The following is a 22,334-nucleotide window of genomic DNA, read 5'->3' as shown; positions in this document are numbered from 1 at the left end:
CATCTTCCCTGCGGGTGTCTTTGAGCTCTTCTGTAGTTGTAGTCTTAGTAGTTTTGTAGTCCTGCACTTGACTTCCTTAAAGGGAGCATATAGAAAAAAGACTTGCCCATTCAGGGATGAATAGAGCATGAGAAAATAATAATAAATAAATAAAAACAACAGAGAGGGAATAAGGATGTCTCATACATAGTACTTTGGTGTAGGTGGCAGCAAGAAGTGAACCTTTGCTGTTTGTGTGAGTTTATGAATCACCAAAAGGGTATTTGTTTACTATACATTCATATTCATCAGTCTCCATTCCATTTATTTTACATTTATTTATTTGTTTTCTTTTACTCAAGTTTGTGTTATGGAGATAGAAATCCTAGTTACATAATTTGAATATAGGAAAAACAGTCACAAAATAAGTTAAAAGTGGGTTTTGAACCCAGGCCACTTTTAAAGCCTTCAGCTCCCAGTTTCATGTAAACATTGAAAAAGCATTTGAACACATCACTGAGCCCCAAATAGTTTTGCCTTTTAAGAACAGCAGTTGTCTTGTGAAGAACGAGCCCCATAAATTAAAGCGTCTTCAACTTCAAAGGGTTCCAGCAGGAACCCTAAGAGCATTCAAAGAACGTTTGAAACACCCTTTTTATTTGGTGCTTGATGTACTTCTGAAGCACTTCTCGTGTGCATTTATTTTTTAACACATTTTTCTTAGCCACGATTGTCAAAGTACTAAAACTGACACCAAATAACATTAAAACTTAAACAAGCTGATGTTAAATTTAAGCAACAGAATAAAACCGATCGCAAATCTATCATGCCTCTGATTCCTATCAATGGCAGAGGTTGAGGATGAGATCAATGAGCGCTCTGATATCAGGAGATATTGTATGTATCTCCCAGGTTTCCCTGTGCATGACCCAAGAAACAAACGTTATCCTTCTCTGCACAAGCCATGAGACTTTTCATGAAATCAATATATATTTGAGCCATTTTCAGGGTTTAGGTTCGTAAATCTAAATTATTTTTTTTTTGTGAAGCTAGCCATCGAATTGAGAAAGAAACACTTCCCACTTATCATTCATACCACATCCACTTGATCTGATTTCATATTGTTCTTTCCTTAGGTCTGTAGTATGAAACTACCATTATGGAATACCAAAGGCCCCGGGTCCAAAGTGAAAAGTCCCATTAATAAAGAAGAGATTACTTTCACTGCTGTCAAGGCCCTCTGCCTGCTAAAGGATTGATGCTCTCACATTAAATCAGCCCCTTGAAAGGTCCTTCCAAAACTGCGTGAGTGCCAACTGTATAGGTAATTTTTTTCTCTTTCTATTATGTTTCACTTTCAGGGCATGTTCAATGGTATTATCAAAGTATTGATATCAGGATTTTGCTTTGTTTGTTTGTGGGTTTGGTCATTTTTAATAAGTGGATATTTGTCATTTATCAAGTATGTTTGCACATGTGTATGTTTGTGCGGTTCTTTTCTTTCTTTCTTTCTTTCTTTCTTTCTTTCTTTCGTTCTTTCTTTCTTTCTTTCCTTCTTTCTTTCCTGCTCTCCATTTCTCTCCTCAGAGCCACAGGGTTTTTTGTTCACTTTTTGTTGTTTGAGCCATCATTCAAAATGCAAGGCTTTCTTCTGACGGGCAGTGAAGCAGGGAAATGAGAAATGACTTACACAGTTTAGCTCCTCTTCATTTTCACTTGCCTTATTATTATCAAACACATGCACGTGTACACTCTCACACACACACACATGCACACACACACACACACACACACACACACACACACACACCGACCGACACATGCACACACACACACATACGCACACTGTCTGCATACACTTTCACAGGTGATTAGTGAAGTCTCCTCAGCAAAAAGACACCCAAATCTGTAAAGCGGCGAAGGGTTTTTTGTCAATGTCCACACTGCATGACATACATCTAGTAGAGTCTGACACTGAGGAGAGGAATGGTTCTGGCACACCACTAATTAGCTGTCATTCATAATTGATTATGGTCCGAAAATAAATAATGAATGGAAATGTAATTTTATTTGGGATGTATTGTCATTTACACTTACCTTGGGCACTGCTCAGACCTGATGTAAACATGGCTGCATAATTGCGAAATAATTTGCCGATCGCATTTAGTTAATCATGTTAAAGGGCAAAGAGAGGCTGGAGTTGTCACCTGGCTCTGCTACCACAGCAGTTTTTTTCTATTCTGTACTGGGTTTTTCTATTCTGTACTGGGTTTTTCTATTCTGTACTGGGTTTTTCTATTCTGTACTGGACATGGGTATGGATCAGGATGGATCAGGGTTGTAGTCTTGGTCTTGTTCTAAAAATAGCACTTAAAGTTTGACATGGTCTTGATCTCGTATTGAATATTTTTGTGGAAGATCCTGTAAGGGTGCTGATGCTCTCTATTGTTCTTTCTGCATTATATGTTATTCTGTTACATTTCTTCTACGGTTTCTACGGTTTCTATTTTTTATTTTATTTTATTTTTTTTGAATATTACTGTTTTTATTGGTTTATAATGTTTTATTCTTTTCTGTCTTTTAACAAAATACACAAGCAACCACTAAGCTAAATTCTTTGTATCTGCAAATATACTTGGCCAATAAAATGATTCTGATTCTGATTCATAAAACTTTCGATTTTGTTTCCGTTTTGTTCCGTTGGTCTCAAATAAGACAACTCACACCATTCAAGGTGGGACTCGAACACCCTTTGGTTATATTTTGAACTGAACTTGACTAGGACCAGTGTTGGTTTGTTTTACAGTAGGCTCAGCTGAGCGTCCTATTTTTAACCTTTTCACAGAACACTGCATGTGTGTGTGTGTGAGTATGTGTGCATGTGTGCGCGTGTCTCTCTGTGTGTGTGTGTGTGTGTGTGTGTGTGTGTGCAGTTAAGCCTGTTACTGTATGTAAGCGATTCCAATAATCACCATCAGCCAACCACCAGTCTCCTCTTGCACTTGTGTGTCTATGTGTCTCTATTGTGTATGCACATATTGTGAGGAGTGTGCTCGCCGAGTCAGAAAAAAGCCATCGATGCAGTCCTCAGAAGTAGCACATCATTAATAACGGAGGGACCTTTGAAGATCCTGCATAAATGTCTAATTAGGTTTGGTAACCTTTAGGAAACTCAAGTGGGTGAATACTAAACAGGCCCGGAGATCTTGTACTGCATGGCAAACTAAGCACTCAACATGTGGGAGAGTGCACTGACATTGAGGAGGTTTGTTCCCCTGCCTGAAAGGGCATGCAATTTAAGCCACATTACAAGTGCGTCTGAACTCATTGGCCAATTTCTGGCCAATTTATCGTAGTTAACCATCCTGTGTATACACGTCATCATGGAGGAAATAGATGCTGAGTGTTTTTTGTCCTGCCCTTCAAGCTGTTTGGATCATTGTACTGCATAACTGTGACAAGGCTGCCGTGGCATTTAGCAGACCCTTAAGTCTGAGTGCGAGCCATCAGGTATTTTTAACATATCCGGTCTCCTGTTCCTTTGTTAAGCACTTATACAGTATTCATTTGTACTTATAACATTTTCCCAGGCCTTGTGATGGACTGGCGACTAGTCCAGGGTGTTTCTCTGCCTTCCGGCCAGTGCATGCTGGGATAGGCTCCAGCCCCCATAAGTGGGTATGGATAATGAATTCATTAATTAATACTTTTCTATAAGTTAATAATTCACTGGAATAAGACGATTGTAAAGTGCTACTACATGATGATACAAGCATGATTGACCAGCTGCATCTTTAAATATTGTAGAATATGTAAAGTATGTCTGCTGGTATTTTTTTCCTGTCTCCCGTCACATCTAGCAGATGTCAGACTGCCCACAAATCCTAAAAAAATAAACGCGGGCTGCCCTGTTGATGAAACTCTACTTCAACTTCCTGGCTGAACCTACATAAGCATACACATCCACCGACACACACCACAAGCATATGCACGCACTCACACATATTTACTGTATGCACCCACAAACACACACACACAATACTCACAAGCATACACACACACACACACACACACACACACACACACACACACACACACACCCACCCACACACACACACACACACGGTTGTCAGAGCACAGTGTAAAATCAGAGGGTCTGTTAATGGAGGTGGACAGCTTGGCTGCTGCTTCATCAAAGTGCAGAGGAAATGCAGATCTATGTCCTGCAGGATGCTGGGAATTGGATCAGCTTCCTTGTGTCTGCTGAATTTGAAACACACACCAGCAGGGATCAGACAGCCTTTACCACTGTACAGTGACTCTGTAATGGCTATCTATGGGAGCTGTTTACTCATGGTCTCGCATGTGTTGTTATGCCCATCAGGAGTCCACACTTGTCTCTTATCCAGATATCTTTATTTTGTTGGCAACAATGTTCAACCTTGAGGATATTTTCCACATTGGATTGATAAAAGCAGCCCTGATCTTTCTTTTGGTATGTGGTTTATAATAAAAGGAATAAAAATAACAATACTATAACTACTACGACTCCTACTACTGCTACTACTGCTACTGCTACTACTACTACCACTCCTCGTCTTGTGTCTTTTCTTTTTCAGTGTCTCTATTTTCTTTATTTTTTACCTAACCTCATATGATTTTCAACATTTGTTTGTTTGTCTTATGTTAATTTCCCTCTCTCAAGTTTATCTTGACTTCTTGACTTCCTCTTACAACTACTATTACTAATACTAAGGAGTAGAAGGAGGAGGAGGAGCAAGAGGGGGAGGAAGAGAAGACGAGACAGAAGAAGAGTACATTCATTCATTCAAATGTGTTTATTTTAAAGGGACTTGACCGTCCCTCCTTAGTTCCAATGGTAATGTGATAGGTACAGGGGAGGAGAGAGAGGGAAATGAGATGGGCAGCGACTGCGACACATAGCAAGACCTTGGGGTCTAACCCATACAGTTTGTTGGTACACACATTAACATCCTGAGCCACCAGGACACTCCCGTCACACGTAATTATTTGTGGCTTTGCGCCATAGTTTATTTGTATTTATCTGTTGATTTAATTTTAACCTCTAATTATGGAGGAGAAGAACAGCCTCACTTTTCAGCAGCTACCTATTTAGAGTGTGAGAGAAAAACAACTCGGGCTCCGTGCCATTATAGGTGTCAAAACAAGGTATTTACTAAGACTAAATGCTGTAGCTACAGCAATTTCATCACAGCAAAGCAACAATCTACCAGATGTTTTGTCATTAGGTATCAAGGCAGTGCAGTTCATCTCCACCATTCAACAAGGACAGGGTTTTACAATAATATTTAATGAATCATTTAGACTTGATGTTATTTTAGCAGAACCTATGTCAGCCCTTGGGAGTCGTATGCAATTTTATCACATTCCACAATCTGTCATCTCCATTTTAAAGCGAGCCATGTGCGCCTTCTATACGGTATGTTGGGTTTGGTGTAGGTTGTCTTTCTTTTGGGGGCAAAGTTGTCCTGCATCGCGTTTGGCTGTCAATCGACCAATCAATAATAATAATAACTTAATAATAATACATGGCTAATTGCTTCACCTCAGCCAGGGCAGGTATTGACTGGAGCTTTTTCAGCTAAATGGAGCGGCTGTTTTCAGCTCATCTTTTTTAAGTGTGTTGCACCAAGAAACGATAGTTTATGTCCTCAAATTCTCTATCTATAAATTAAAAGTGAGTTTGCCTTAGGGTTCCGTAGTATTGTACACATTTTTACGCGAGCGACTTATAGTGGCGGTTAGCCTTGAAATAACTGTGGAGAGACATTGAAGGGGAGCTGTGTGTGTGTGTGTGTGTGTGTGTCTGTCTGTGTGTCTGAGTGCATGTGTGAAAGAGATAGAGAGAGAGAGAGAGAGAGAGAGAGAGAGAGAGAGAGAGAGAGAGAGAGAGATGATAGATAGGTCTAAGCAGGTTGCTTTGGGTCTTCTTGATTTTTGTTTTTTGCGTGATGTCATCAGCTTAGTCTAGAGATGCTGGGAATTATTAGAAATGTTGAATGTACAATTGATATACTTGGGTTTGATACTTTAAGCTGCTATATTGGTCAGCTTCACAGGCAAAACAGGTACCAGTTGAAACTAGCACTAAGCTAGTTTTCATTGTTTAACTTTCATTGTTTTCGAGTGAATGTCAGAAAAAATGTCAGTTGTATTCACTATAAACAGTGAATGATATTCAAGCAAATATAGTCACACATGCAAAGTTGAGCAGATTAATATAATCAAGCATCACCTCAAACACCAGTCGTACTCCCACAACCATTCTCTTTCTCCTTCTCGCTTCTCTCTCCTGAGAACTAGAAAGAAAGGGTGTCAACTGGTTTGCCATATTGATGGAGCTGAGGGTCTATGGAGACCTCTAATTTTCTGAATGAACGGTCCCAGAAAGAGCTAATGATATGTTAATGCTGAATGGCAGACATTAGGGAGGCCAAATGACGGCAATCCCAATTACCTCTGAGGGACGTGCCTTGTGTGGTTTTGTCACGCAAACAAACTCTGTAAATACAAATAGCATGTGGAACGCCATGCTGAAAGGACTCAGGGGTGGATGACAAAATGTCACAGTGAGGAACTGAAGACCATGCAACTTATCCTCTAACAATGCTTACTCCTTCATTATTTGTAACTCTGTTTAAAGCAAATAAAGTAAATAAAAATAAAAATATATACTGAACCTCATGACAATGCTGTAGCTGCAGGTTTCCATCTTCCATTTCCAATCAGAACAATTATGTTTATGCAGTTCTGATCTTTCCAAAATGTCACAAAACTTGGATGGATCATTGCAAATAATGTTCAAAACTTTTCTTAGTTTCCCTTGCTTGTCCTTTTTTAACTTTTTCGTCACCGACACAAACTTCAGTTTGGCAAGAATGTGCGGATATCATCCACTGCGTGTTTACTTTAGCAACTGTGTGGGGTGGAAACAGTAGGAGGATGAGGTGAGTTGTCAATGGCAGGAGATTGAAATGTGCCACTATACAGATTTTGAATTCCCAAGTTTCCCACTTGTACATATCCCCTTGCGTGGGTTTACCTGTGAATGTATCTGTTAGTATGTATGTGTTACTGTTTGGCTAGGCTTAGCCGCAGATTGCTTTTCCCTAGCCTGCTCTAGTGTCTGCAGCATATGGCCATTGTGATGGAGGGTAAAAGGAAATGACAGGCCATTTGAAGATGCTCTAGTCCCTGCATCATGAATAATGCAGAGGGTGCAGTGAGCAGGTTCTCGGTGCAAGCTTCAAAGTTTATCGGCCTCCCCTGTCTCCCTGGGAGAGAGACTACAGTGCTGCGGGGAGATTAGACCGACACTGAGCAGGGACCTGGTCAAACTCAATTAAATACAACCAGGATAATTCCATCCTCTCATTGTTCCATTCGGTTTTATTAGAAAAATAAACCCTGTATGGTCACACCTTGAAATTACAATAGAAAAGGACAACAGCCAGTGAATTATTAAGCAGGGACTTGACTGCTTCTTCAGGTTGGGATACTTGTTTAATGTAAAAATATGTAAATTAGTAGATGGCAGAATACATGATCGATGAATACCTTCATTAATTTTGTCAGACAAACATCATAAGATCAGCAGAGTGAGAAATGCCAGATAGAAATACACAGTGTCTTCACTTCATTGGATTCAAACTTGAGATATGTACTTTATTGGACTCTCAATATTGGATTCTCAATAGATTTGCATCAAGCAAGTCAAACAATGACTTACATTTAAATACAGTGATGCAATAAAATATATAAAAATGGGGTTAAACCTCTGCTGAAGGGTTTTAATAGTCCCATTGATAGATGATGCTATTAATCATCTTCATTTGAATGTATAATAATGATCCATAAATACTTAAACTCCTCAATCTCACAACTGGCCTGTTTGTTTCATACGTTTCTCTGCACAGTTTCCAGAGTCTTTTGAGATCTAATTAGCCCTGAAGCCCCTCCCGATGGCAGTGTAGGACTACAGAAACACTCCCATCAACTGGATGCCGTTGTTGTATGTAACTATTTTCCATGTCTACACGATAAACAAACACTTATGCCACCCACATATTCAGTGCTATATCAAGCCAGGCTTGGCTAATGATGATAAACCTACGTAAAAGTACAAAGCGCTGCTAATTAGGCCTATGTCGATTATGGCTCATTAATGCTGATGTTGCTCTGACATGTTTTTGCCAATCATCACGAGAGAGGGCCTCAGTGCATCATCTTCTAATTACTTTAATTCATCATTATACCGATGCTCTAAGCATGGATATGTTTTATATCGGTCTTGCGGTCACGTGTTTAAAGGGGAATTCTGCCAAAATTGACCTGAGCTGAATGGAAACTGAGGTTGTTATTGCGGACGGTGGACTGTTCTCTCTTTCTTACTGTAATTTGCATGAGAACATGGCTACATAAAGTTTTCTTTCAACCATCTAAGGCAATGGAATTTTATGATGTAATACAGTTGTAGTTTTCTCTATCTTGAGAATTCAAAGCTCGTAAAACTAGTTAAAAGGGGAAATTGTAAGAAAATGAATTTACTTTTGTAGAATAACAACCTAAATATGAATTTCCTTGGACCAAGCATAATACCCTAAAAGTTGATATTCCTTGGACCAAGAAATAGTGTACTAGAAACAGTATAAGAATAGTTAATTGCGTGTCTGTGCCTCTAAAATAAGTGAATGTGGTTTATAAGTTAACTTTTTTCTCTTATCTTGTTGTTTTTGAGAAGCAGAATGACTTCACTGTTAACTGAAGGGGTTGCTGACCTTGACAGTCAAATTTCATATTTGAATGTCCATTTTCAATGGCCTCTTCACAACTCTGACCGTTTTACAGGGATATTTATCAATGATAGATTATTTATGAATTCTTTTGAAGTTTTTGTTCTAAATTTCTGTTCATTTATTCCCCATTACCCCAATCCTGCCACTTTGACCTACTTTTACACTCCTTGTGTTCCCCAGGCACTCGAGCAGCAAGCTGTTGCACACACACACCTCAAGAGAATTATTTATATTGCCCAGGTCTGGGACCAGTCTAATTTGGGTGGAACTATAGAGTACACAAACCTCAGGTCTGACATTTCGCTCGCTGAAGGCAGAAGAACTGTGAGCACTGCTGAGAGAGACAGAGAATAAAACATGGTGCTGCAACGCCCTTTGATCTTCCTTTCCCTCCTTTTCTCTTTTTCAAAGGACCAGTGCGGAGAGAGGAGTCATCCAGCTGATGCTAAAGCCGGGGCCCCATTTCTCTGCCACCGACAAACACCCCGGGATGGACGGCCAGCAGAGAAAATTTTTCTCTGTGCGAGGAAAAAAACTGGAGAAAGACTTGCTTTGGAGTTTTGTTTCATGCTGGGTAATCGCAGAAATAAATATTCACTCACATGCATAAATATGTGAGGACTTATTCCCCAGTTGGCTTAGAGTTAAGCTTATATTTCACCTCATTTCTCAGCCTCTGTGCTGGAGAAGAGTGCAGTGTACATTTGAGGTAGGTGACTTAAACACTGGAGGTATACCCAAAGCAAATTTTTGTGAGATCTGATGTGAAAGTAAGCCATCCTAATCTATCATATTCATAACGAATTCATCTTATTCGGTCAACTGCATGCACATGAAAAGGCTTGTGTTTATGATTGTTTGGTCAATTTATAACATTGTGGCAATATAAGAAAAACAAATAAATTAACAAATACAAACTACACATTTTCTCTTAATCTTGTCTTTCTCACAAAGCTTCACAGTCAAAGAGAGCTGTTAAAAGCCATACTGTTACCATACAACCTTACAAATACTGTGGGTAATATAAATAAATAAATAAAGTAATGACAAAATAAATAAATAACTAAATAAAACATATTAATAGTATTATTCACAGAGCACTATAGGTGGAGAATACAGTAATTGTGTGAGAAATGATTGCAGACACCTGTGTTATATGTGATGCCAAAAGGCTATTGCAGAAAAATGATTTCTTTAACAGGCAGCCAAGAGGTCAAACTCTATTAGCAATGTTCCAGCAGACAATCTAAGGAAAAGCGTGTTCCTCATCTCTCCACGACTCTCTGAAAATGGGCCCCTCTTTTTCAGGGCAATTTGTTGATGATGCATGGTTATGATAAGAATTGAGTGAAGTGTCTGTAGAGCCCAAGGCCTCCCTAGCCAAGGCTTCTGGGCCAACAGGAGTAATCAACCAAGGTCCAGATTGAAGCCCTGATAGCAGAGGGTCCCTGATTGCTCCTAAGTACCCCCAGGCACCAGGCATTTAAGACACTTTCTGCTGATTTTGATTGACAGCCAGTCTGGTCAGAGCAGCTATCAGTGCTAGATTTGACAACAGATGTCTGTGGTTGAACCAATGTCCATCTCCTTTAATTCAGATAAAAACATCTATATGAAATCTACAACCAAACCTCAGTGATATATCTATCACACCTTTTCACACTTGTTGGCCCCTAAAAATGACATTTGCTCCACCAGACAGATCTGTATGATCTATATGCCACAAATGGCATTGGAGGAAACCGGGTGAATTGCAGTCGACTTCCGCTACAAACTTTTGGGTATATAGAATTTAAATAGTAAAAACATGAAAAACCAGGAAGAGAACATTTCGCCTTACTTCCATTTTCACTTTGAATTGTTCTTTTTAGGAACATTTGATTCTCTAAGGTATTGTTATCAATAAATTATTGTATAGTTGGAGCTGAATGTAACCGTCCTCCCAGTCCTCTATAGGAGCTTTTCATATGCTGATTTCCAGATGCATCTCTCTATTTGGTATATCTAGTTCACAGAGTGGATCTATCTGGTTTTCAATAGGCTATGTAAGAGGCCATCATGTATGGTAACCTGTGAAAACTTGAGTGGGAACACTGTTCACTTAGTTCCTGTGGGCTTGTGTGAGCTGCATTATAATGAGCGCACACGTTTATCTTGGTTACTCCTGACTCATAGTTAATATTCTCAGATGTTTTCCTTTTGCCATCTTCAAAGCTTTAGAAACTATGTCAATACCTGTAAGGAGACGACATATTTACCGGCCCAAGTGAAGATGCATAACAAGCTTATTGCAATCTATTGCATCACTGTGAATTACAGTACTGTCAATTGTATTCATGAACCTCTGAGAGCTGTCGAGATACAGCAACAGCTAGAGTCCCTGGTCCGCCCCATTGCATCACACATCTTCATTCATAATGTGGTTCATCTACGGAGTGAGATTTATACCAAATGCCAAAATGGAAGAACCAGTGTGATTTAATTGCCAATTGTGTATGCGTTCTTATAAAGTTGAAATTTCATCTGATTTAGATTCACTAGTAAATCTTCAGACACAAAGCAAAATTACTGAACAACTTCAAAGCATTAGATTACAGGACTGCAGTCCAGACCAGCTTTGTCGAGCCAAGATCAGATCCAGCCAAGTTCAAGTGAAGACCAAGTCTAAAAGGGGTCGAGACCAAGTCAGGACCGACACCAGAGAAAAGACTAAGACCAGCAATACACAGTGTACATGTCTTTCCAAATGGAAAAATAATACTTTAGGAGTTTCTTAGGGATCAGCAGAGATGTAGGTCTATCTGCAGCAGCTCTCTACTAAACCCTGCAACATCCAACTAATAAATGCAGAGGGTTTTGACTAATCAGTAGACGTTTGAGGACCTTTACATACTATACACAGGTGTAATCCCTTAAATTGTTTATAGTGCTGGGGAGAAAATAAGCAAAGATGGACCAGGTGGAGAGAAACACATTTGCATTTTTTTAGATAGGCGGAGACCAAGTGGCCAAGACTATAAAGTCTGAGTCAAAATAGGCCAAGAGACCAAGACAAGTCCAAGATGTCAGAAAAGTGATCTCAAGACCGGACTCACTACAGCTTTATTAGATTATTTCCAACTAAGAAGGTTCAGAAACTGCATTTGGGGTACAATAGCCAAGAAGAGTTTGACCGACTGGTATTAGAGATACACTTCACACAGCTAAAGATGGATCACATGTGGAATCTCCTCATCGTCAACATTGTTGTTTCAAACAAATAGACCAGATTGCTCCTTAGGTAAGTCTTCTTAGAAGAGGAAAACTGATTGGGTCAAATGGCAGAGAGTAGCAGTACTAAATATTCACCAAGTGGTGCAGTCAAAAACTCATACATATGTACACATACACCAGGGTTGGAACTCATTAGTTACAATATTGGAGGTATTGGAATTGGATTTTGAAAAAACCTACAGGAAACAGAATCAGAACTGAATTGGAATTTCAGGAAGTTGAATTTAATTGAATGCATGTTTTTTGTTTTTTTCTTATCAAATATCGGAGATTACACATAGTGTTGTATATTATCACACTGAATATCATAAAATGTTAAAGGGACATTTCAGGTGGTATTTGATGCAGAACATGTAATCGTAATACATTATGATTGAGTGTATTTGATTTGTTTAACTGTTTTTTATTTTATTCATGTTTGGTTTATAATGTTTAGCAAGTCAAGACATGGAATGGAATGGAATTTAACAGAATTCCATTCTGTCTCCTGTCATTCCAATGAAATTCCAAATTCTGTTTCCATAGAGCTGGCTGCAATTCCAATTCCAATACCAACTCCAGGAAGAATTGGAATTTACCATGCATTCTCTATTCATGAACGGTCCCAACCCTGGCATACACATATGTACACTAACAAAATGCTGACAATGCTCACACAATCTGAGCTGAAATATTTGCACACACCCCTAATGGAGCCTCATCCGACCACAGGAGGAACGCCTGGCTAACTTGCAAAAGGCTCCTTAGAAGGCCGACAGTGTGAAAAGCATTCATCACACATGCCTCTGCAGAGCGTCGAGCGTGCTGCTTTGTCTCCATCAGGCCTTTCAAGTACAAAGCCTCATCGAAAAGAGACGCGAAACAAAAAGAAAACTCTCGCCTCCTCCTCCCTCCCTAACCCCCCATCTGGCTCCTTGAGCTCTCCAAATGCAAAGAAACTGATGCGGCATTCTTTTTAACTATTGATTGTCATTGTTAGATGTTGTTTTTAGTTTGTCCTCAGAAAAAAAACTGTTTATTTAAATATTTATTCAAGTATTCATTCATTTAATTTATTTACCCAGCCCCCCCCCCCCCCCCCCCCCCCCCCCCCCATGTTCAGAAGGACTGAAAGAAATCCCTGCAGTCTTTTAAGGAACTGAATGTCCATTTTATTTTCAGCAAAAAGGATAAAAACATCAGTCACACAATTCTGCCTCTTCAAAATAAATAATAATACATATTTGATTTACATGTTGACACCCAATTGTAACATAATTTGTTTCAGCTGAAAAAAATGAAAGAAAATCTGCACAATATGATTATCATACAGTGTGTCCTTTACCAGCAATAAACATAACATGGGCATTATTGATTTCATTCTGCCAAAGACATTTCTGTATGACAATATACGCTGGACTCTGCAAACTACAGAAGCAAAACTCATTTACTTACATAACTTCATCCAGCTAATGACTGTCACTTCAGAAACAAATTCTTTTTCTAGAGTCTAGGCTGCGTGAATCTTGCAATCAAGCACAACAAGGACTGATCCTTCAGCAAAGCTTTCTGATGGAGTAGATGTTTCCAGGTGCCGTCGTACAAAAGCGGAACAACTGAATCCTGACATTTTACACCTCAGAAATCATACATTGGACTTGGCAATAGAAAGGCTGAAGAAAAACAGACTCAGACAAACACCACATTGCAACATCTGCAAAATGTATTGTTAGGAGAATAGAAGAAATTTTATGTTTTCCTGTATCACCCAGCGGAGACATCAAACTAACAAAAATTCTTTCTTTTCTTGGTTTTCACACCTTATGTCTTCACACCACTTCCGTAGCACATCAACTAAGTATTTGTTTATACTGTATGTGCAGTTGCACTTTTCATATTGAGAGGTATGACTGAGTCCATGAATAATGTGGCTCTTTATTAAATGTCTATGAAAAACACCCCCCCTCCCCACCCACCGCCTCATCCCACTGCCCCAAAAAACATAGAAACTGTTGTCAAATTTCAAATGAATAGTCAAGTGACTACTGATTAGCCGCCGGGGACAGAGCACTTCAGGAGAAACTTTTATGTTTTTTTAGCACAAAGATAGCAAAGGAATGCATCAAAGCAAGAGTGCTGGGCTTGTGCCCATCGCTGGAATGAAAGGACAGGTGCCTCCCCATAAAAATACTCCAACATGTATGCAATCTGCAGTCAATGGCTGGACCTGAGCCCAAATCTGAAACCTTTAATGTCTTTTGCGCACAAGGTTTCCTCCTTAGTCAAGCCACTTTTGAAGTCTGTGTCAAAACTCACCATGTCACGCTTTTGAAAATCCATACAAGGGAGGTAAACAAACCAAAACCTTTGAAGTCAAAGTGTTTTTTTTTCCCAATCTCACTTTTGTTGTCATTGAATCTTTCCCCCACTGCACTACGGCAGACAAATTCATTTTTCTCTGTTAACAATAAATTACTCTTGTTAATTTTTAGTTTTAAGTCCAAGAAATGTTAAGAGAGACATTTAGGGGCTATGAGAAGACACTGGTGCCGTCGCTGTTGCCGTACAGGTCGGCCAGCTTTTTGAAGCGTGGTCCCCAATTGCTGAGATAGTCATAGTTCTGCTCTGAGTCTGTACTTAGCGACTCCAGTGAGCTTAGTGACTCTGCTACTGAGCCGCTGCCTTCAAAAGCGTATGTCTGCAGAGAGTCATATGGGGGAGCTGATGGATCCACGTCAGCGTCTTTTAGCCGGTCCCAAATAAACTCTCGAAACACCACGTTGTCCGGCAGGGATTTGTAGGCTGGGCGAGAGGCTGACGGGTAATGAAAGAAGGTGGGCGTATCTGGGGTGACGTCTCGCCGGACCTTGGGGTCTCTGATGACGTTGAGGTTGCGCAGGGTGACCATGTCGAAGGCCTCCGTGTCCTCCTCTCCCCCGCCCTCATCGTCGTAGCGGACGATGTTCTCTCTGATGTCCCTCTCCTCCTCCAGGATCAGAGGCTCCTTCTTCCTCCGACGCATTGTCACAATTAGCAGAACCATCACTGCAGAGAAAAGGGAGAGATGTCCGGGTCAGTTTTGACTGGAATTACTTTCTTTACATCGCAATCCAGATCCTGAAAGATCACAGGGATTTAAAAGGCACAGTGCTTTTGGATAAAAATATAATATATAACCCAAAGTTGACCACAATGTGAAACCATCCATAAATCAAAGCAAACAATCTGCTCGCAATGTAACAGCTGTGTTAATAAATACACTGTGGGAGCATTACACAGTGTGCGGACTACATTGTTTGCTTTGATTTACATCACAAATGTAAACCTAGAATGTAATATAATGCCCTCCATGGTTTCCACCACCTCCATTTTGCATATTGCTTCAAGTCTTATAGAAAACTCCACCAAACTGGAATCTGTGGCCCTCTGAGATCTTACCAGAACCCCTCCTCCAACCCTGTTCCCTCTCCCATACATTATTGCTGAAAATAACTCTACGCCCAAGCAAACTGGCAAATGTCTAATGATCCTCTATCCATCAATGTCATGCTGGTGCCAGTGAAATATCGTTCCGTGGGCCCATATTTCTTTTCCTTCGCGGCGTCTAGCTACTGCGGGCTAGAGAGAAAGAGGCCCAGGAACCAAAGCCAAACACCACTTCACACCCCCTAATAAGGGAGCAAATGGAGGAGGTGGAAGGGAGGCAGTGTCACATGAAAGGCTGCAGGAAACCCTGATGAATGGGTAACCCTCTGTTGGATATTTGGTGACTGGTGCTACTCTACTGCAGTAATACTGGGAGTATTACAAGTCAACAGTTTCTCTGTAAAATATTGGACTGGTCCCTCCAGTCTAACAGCCACTACTAATATTCACGACAATTTTGTGTGCTTTGAGACAGAATGTCGAATATTTCCATGGAAGATTGTTTCCTCTGATTATAGAAGCTCAAGTCATTTCAAATTCTGTTCGATTCAGTAGGGCTTCTCCAAAGTGAATTACAAAGTGGCACATTGAAATAGAATATTCTCAGCGCTTTCCAGCAAAGCTCTTTAGGGTTTAATGCCTAGAAGGCAGGCACGATGCGTCACACACTGGAAGCTGGCCAACATCCAATCACGTCCTACTAGGGTGTGCAGGTGGATGGCCAAGCATACAAATCGTCCATCTGTATCAGGTACCAAGTGGCTTGTAAGAAATGATCTCTGAACCGGACAGTTTAGCAAATACATAACCATGATACAGTAGCGCTCCTGCTGCTCATAACACATTTACACTGTTGATGTACAGTAAATGGAAAAGAGGATAGAAGGAGATCAATTCAGCATTACCCTGGCTTTTGCTATAATTGAATTGTTTAAATGATCCATCAAGCACAATCAATGGTGAACAAGGTGAGTTTTCTGCGCTGCCCTTTCCTTACCAGCATGCATCATTATAATGAACTTTCTCATTACAGTAATTTTTCTCAGTTTCCGTAGCCTTGTGTGGTTCTGTTGAACCTGGGACTAATTATTCACTCGTTTTGTTACGCACAACACCTCCAGTGTCTCTGTATTGCAGTGCAACTAATAAGAGAGCTGGAAAACAGATAGTGTGACTGATACTACATGCGACTCTCCAAGGCTTTCAAAATGATGGGGGTAGAGAGGGAATACATACATATAACACACAAATACAATAAAACAGATGTACAGAGGCAAATGCTATGTTCAAATCCGATTTTTTTGCATATCCATTACGAGTCAGATATTTTTTCTGAAGTCTGAACAGCACAAAACACACGGAATTTGATATTTTCAGATCAGATTTAGACCACATTTGTAACTGGTTTGAAATGCAATTAAATTTGCATCTCTGAAAAAGCAACTCAGTCTGACCACTCAGATCGGATTTCAAGTGTATTTTGTATTTTCGTCACTCAACGTGTGACACGTATTTGACGTCACACGTTGCGACAAGAAGAGCAGAGAACAAACATGGCGGAGAGCCAGCAAGAAAATAGTACTGACGCCTGGACAAATGAAGAGGTTTCACCGTCCATGACAGATACCACTCTCCTCCATCGCTGACATTGCAAAACCTCCATGTTACTAGCTAAAATAACTACACTAACTTTCATTGTGTTCTCGGCATCCTTCTGCAAACTGCTAGCCATTTTGTCACCCCCAATGAAATCGGGGGAGGGACTATGGCTCGGCCCCGGTCCATCTGTCTGTCACGCACAATATCTCAGATGCCACTGACCGTATTTTGACGAAACTTCAGGGAATGATGCTTATCATTACTCTGTTCCAGCATATTTAAAATTACCCTGAGTGGCCGAAGAGGGGGGGCGCTACAACGTTTGTTTAATTGTCTGCATCGTCACGCACAATATCTCGGATGCCGCTGATCAGATTTTCACAAAACTTAAGGGAAAAATGCGTCTCATTGCTACATTCTGCCATTTTTAAAATTGCACTGACTGAGGATGCTGCAACATTTGTTTAGTTGTTACTGATTGGCCCAGAGGGGATCTGCATCATTCGTAGGGGACAAGATGTTGTCTTTGTTTTTTCTCCCTTTCCCCCAATTCCCCATCAAGGGGCCTTTTGCCTCTTGCCAGTCATTATAAATAAGAATTTGTTCTTAATTGACTTGCTCAGTTAAATGAAGCTTGAATATATATATATATATTTTTTTTTTAAATAACGTGACAATCAATGTTGTAATGGAAGCAAATGGTTATACTGTCTAAACACACAAATATGATCTGGTCACTTAGAAATTACAATGTGGATAATCAGTCTATTTGAAAAACAAATTGGGTTTTCCTGCTGTCTGAATACAGCCAAACAAATGTATACAGCAGATGTTAAAACACACTAACACAGACAGAGGAACACAGACAGAAAAAGATAAACAAAGATGAATGAACAAGATATATAGAATGAGTCTGAGAGGCAGTAGTCAGAGAAATAACTGTCTGGAGCTTTGCAGTGCTACGTAATGTCCTAATTGGCCCTCTGGAGGAATGAGCCATACCTGACCTGTACTAGGAAATAAATGGCGCTGGATCTTAACAAGATAATGATTTGTCTCAGTAGTTTGGCTGCATCATCCAAAAGTGACTGTATCATTAAAAATGTTTTAAATAACATTTACAAAAAAAAATAATTAAATAAATAAATCCCAGGCATTTTACTGCAAAGAATAAAGGAGTTCAATTAAATCTAAAAATATCAACCTATGATTAATGACCACTTAGCTTAGTTAATGTGCATATACTGCCTTGGCTACAAACACACGCGTGGATAAAAAGCTGGCAGTTGGGACAGCAGGCAGGTGGAAAAGTGGTAGAAAAGTTAATATAATACAAGGGAATTTCTTGGGAGCAACTGATGAATAATAAGACTTGGAGGAGGAGTGGCACTCTGAAGAGCTCTCTGCACAAAAATGTGCATTGGAGTTATTAGACTCAGTGATGACGACAGATAACTAGAATCAGTGGTGCCGAAGGAAGTGTCTGTTCCTCTCACCTGATGAGAGAGAGAGAGAGAGAGAGAGAGAGAGAGAGAGAGAGAGAGAGAGAAAATAGAGAGAGAGAGAGCAGATTTCAGTCTAGAGGAGTCCTGAGACTGACAGCAGCGAGACACACCACACGTCTTATTCGGGCTCTTCTTTCATCCAAAACAATACAATCACGCGCAATCACAGCCTCAATTGCTACCTACAGATTGAAAGAGGTCTTGATGGAAGACCATCAAGGAAGATCAGAATAAAGGATTGGGCCGAACGGTTGTGCATAGGCTGTTAATGCGAGGGCAGAGGGAGGGGCTGCTGGGGAGGGAGAGGATATGCACCGAGAAAAAGCTCTGGGAGACAGAACAAAAGGAGACAGAACAGGAAGGAAGGGGAGAGGCTGGTCCAATTGAGCAAAATAGACTGATGGGGACAGCTAGGGACACGCACACTAACACAGACACACACACACACACACACACACACACACACACACACACACACACAAGGTGGCTTGGAGGTATATTAAACTGGAGGCCATTAGTTCTAAGCCTGTGGCCTGAGGCCATGCCGTGCAGAATAGAGCCAGCTTTCATTTGCGATGCCGGGTTCAAGGTTGCGCGGCCGCATTTTTCCCCCTGTTGCTCTTCTGAAGTTTTCATTTATCACCAAAAGTATTCTGTGTCGCAATAAAAGGAAGGCAAACTTCAAGGGGACTGGAATAAAAAGCAAAGTTTGACCCCATCAAAAAACTCATTTCGGTTATTGTATATACTATTTAGATCCTTCTCAGCTTTCAATGAAGATCACCAAAGCATGAAACTATTACTCTGCCCTGATGGGGTAATGCTTTGTCTGTGGGTTTTATGAGCAATAACGCAGACTGTTGGTGATGGTTGAGTGCTGCATCGTCTTTAGGGTACGTTAATGAATTGTCATTTACAAGTATCTTTACTAACAGCTTAACACACAATATAATACAAGGAGATAGAAACAAAGAGCAAATGCATTTAAAGCCTGTGTCCTTGAAATATAGTAGCTCATACTTTTTGCTTTCTATGACCTCCACGAAATAATATAATTAATCAACTGGATAAATTTGCTGAAAAGTATCTGGGGGGAAGCCATCATCTTATGCCACTTAGAAGGGAAAATTATCTAAATCTAAAATCTCATCACCGCCTCACACTGCCCGCAGGCATTGTTTTCTCTCAATGAAAATCCACATTATGACACAGTGTTTTTTTTTAGTCTAGTGTTTCCAAATGCAGGAGGGGCTGACTGTCACCGAAATTCAAAAGATGCTGTTTTAAAAAAGTTGACAGAGACTTCAACATAAATATTAAATTGTTTGCATAAAGTAAAAGTAAAAACAGAAAAACCCTGATGGATATGTTGAAAACATTCTAAATATCAAAAATACATGTTGAAGATGCAGTAATATCCTCACTTCCCTGTGCTTCAGAAATGATTTTTTGGGCAAATACATTTTTGATACGCTCACATACATACCTAAAGAGTGAGACAATCAAATATTTTATCAGCTCAGTCAGTCAGTCAGTCTGAGAATGAAAATAGAAATGTCTTCAATCGCATGAATCAGTTAATAAACAAAGCCAGTAGCTGCCTGACAGTGTTTCAACAAGGAGCACCATGCTGCAATTACAGATTGGGGCTTTAAGCCAAGAGAGTCAGTCGTCTGTGGTCAGTGTTTTGCTTGCTCTAATTGGTTTCTCTTAAAGTTGTCTAATTCAATTCTGCGTTTTCTGATCACATTTTGTACTCTAAATGTTTTCCTCAAAGTAGCAAGTATAAAAAAGTAGGATCTTGCTTTCAAGTTTAGTAGAATCAACGCTTAAAAACGAAATTAAAAATACCCACCAATTGTACTTAATTACAGTACTTGAGTAAAAATACTTAGGTTTTTCTGCGCCTATGACAGCAGGATTTCAGTAGGATTTCACTTCTACACATTTAGGCTGCAATTCATAGCTGGGCTGACCCGGGTCACATGAATGTATTCGCCAAAGAAGAGATATGAGGGGAAAGATATTTCTCCTCAGACTTGACCTGTACAACACCTGAATGGAGAAAACCTCAGGATACACTTCTATTTTAGTGAATCTCCACTCACACATTCAGCTGCCTGAGGAATGCATAAACAACAAAGATAAGTGCAAAGAAGTTCTGAATACTGAAGCATGCAGTTCTTGGTATTACATCCACACGACATGGACTCAAATCTGAACTGCAGAAATAGCTTCTTAGCCCAGTTGCCATTGAAATATATAGGATGGTGGATCCACAGTTTACCCCCCAATCAATGCACTAGGGTTCAACTGATATGGGTTTTTAAAGGCCGATGCCCATATGTTTGGATTGAAGCTGCTGTCGGCCCATATTTTATGCCGATCTTCAATATCTTTAAATTTTACCACTTTCATGAACAGAATTCCAAAAAATTCCAAGTATTCAGTGTTTAATAATAATAAAACATTCATGCAAAATCCAATCAAAATGTCACATTTGAATCAATTCAGGCTAAGGGCTTCCCATAGACAACCAATGTAGCATTGATCATTTATACAATTATGTAATCAAACAAACTGCTTCATATCCATCATATCGGAGTCAGATGACATCGACTGGCCAATATTTAATGTTCAATAAAAGACCAATATCGGCCTGATATATCAGCAAACCGATGTATGAGTCTAACTCTTGTACCAACCTCCTCAACTCGCACCACATCACTGTTATAAGCGCTCATGTTGCCTGACACTGAGGTCATGGCAGATCTTACCCAGAAGTGTGAGGATGCAGCCCAGGATGGCCAGCAGGGCGCCGGTGCTCAGGCCGGTGGCTGTGTAGGCCACCGCTCCGCAGGACAGGGCCACGCCGTCGGAGTCGCAGTCACACACGCGCACCGACAGCGTGTTCGTGCTGCTGAGGGCGGGGCTTCCACTGTCCACAATCAACACGGGCAGCCGGTACATGGGCTGCTCCCGTCTCCGGAAACCGCCTCGCTTCGTCAATATGGACGCCGTGTTGTCTGGAAAATATAGTTTAAGCGTAGATAGGTCAGACACGGAAGAACGAGGCGGCAAAGTTCTGCACATGAGACAAAAAAAATCCTTAGATTTCATTTCAATCAACATTTCAACATTGATTGCCTTCAAATGAACAATAAACTGCATTTATATGAACTGCAGGTTGATTCATTTCTATTCTGTAATGATTGCTGTGCTTTGGTTGTGCAGTTGAAAGTGAATTTACAGTATGAAAAGCAGGAACGTCAACAGATGGTGTCATTAACACAATTCATTATATCACACACTGTGGTATCGCTCCCTGGTCTTGACCACCTGTTGGCTAATAACAGCTTTAGTTTGATGGTAAAATCTTATATGAAATATGAGCATAGGAGAGAGAGAGAGAGAGAGAGAGAGAGAGAGAGAGAGAGAGAGAGAGGCAGTCAGAGTCGAACAATGTGCTATTCCACCAGCTAAAAAGCCATTTTATGACAAGTACATCAATGGGTTGAATTGTACTTTCAAACTGAGCAGTCTCAATTGAAATGTAGCTTTTGCCTTTGTGTTTTTCCAGGTCAGATTGTTCTTTGTTCTGAGAATCAGGTGAAAAATGAATATATGGTTGGGTTCTCTTGTGATCACCACATTAGCAATTTCAGGAACATTTCTCAGCAATAAAGAAAAATACACAGTAGTCGTGGTGGCAACTGTTTCATAAAGGGGAAAAATC

At 40.2% G+C, this 22,334-nt stretch overlaps 1 protein-coding gene across 2 annotated transcripts in view; it reads right to left on the bottom strand.

The window, feature by feature from the left end:
* Positions 1–14,598: 14,598 nt before the first annotated feature.
* The window catches only part of LOC139924122 (cadherin-7-like), a 69,321-nt gene continuing 61,585 nt past the window's right edge, over positions 14,599–22,334 (bottom strand). For both annotated transcript variants that reach the window (XM_071915062.2, XM_071915063.2), the window contains 2 exons: positions 21,376–21,624; positions 14,599–15,113 (listed from right to left, as the gene is read on the bottom strand). In XM_071915062.2, the coding sequence (XP_071771163.1) occupies positions 14,599–15,113; positions 21,376–21,624 (764 nt within the window). The remainder of the gene's footprint in view (positions 15,114–21,375; positions 21,625–22,334) is intronic.

The sequence above is a fragment of the Centroberyx gerrardi genome, chromosome 22 (assembly GCF_048128805.1).
Source record: "Centroberyx gerrardi isolate f3 chromosome 22, fCenGer3.hap1.cur.20231027, whole genome shotgun sequence".
In the NCBI taxonomy this organism is placed as follows: domain Eukaryota; kingdom Metazoa; phylum Chordata; class Actinopteri; order Beryciformes; family Berycidae; genus Centroberyx; species Centroberyx gerrardi.
Note: the sequence above shows the minus strand (reverse complement) of the source record. Positions and strands in the feature narration are given on the sequence as shown.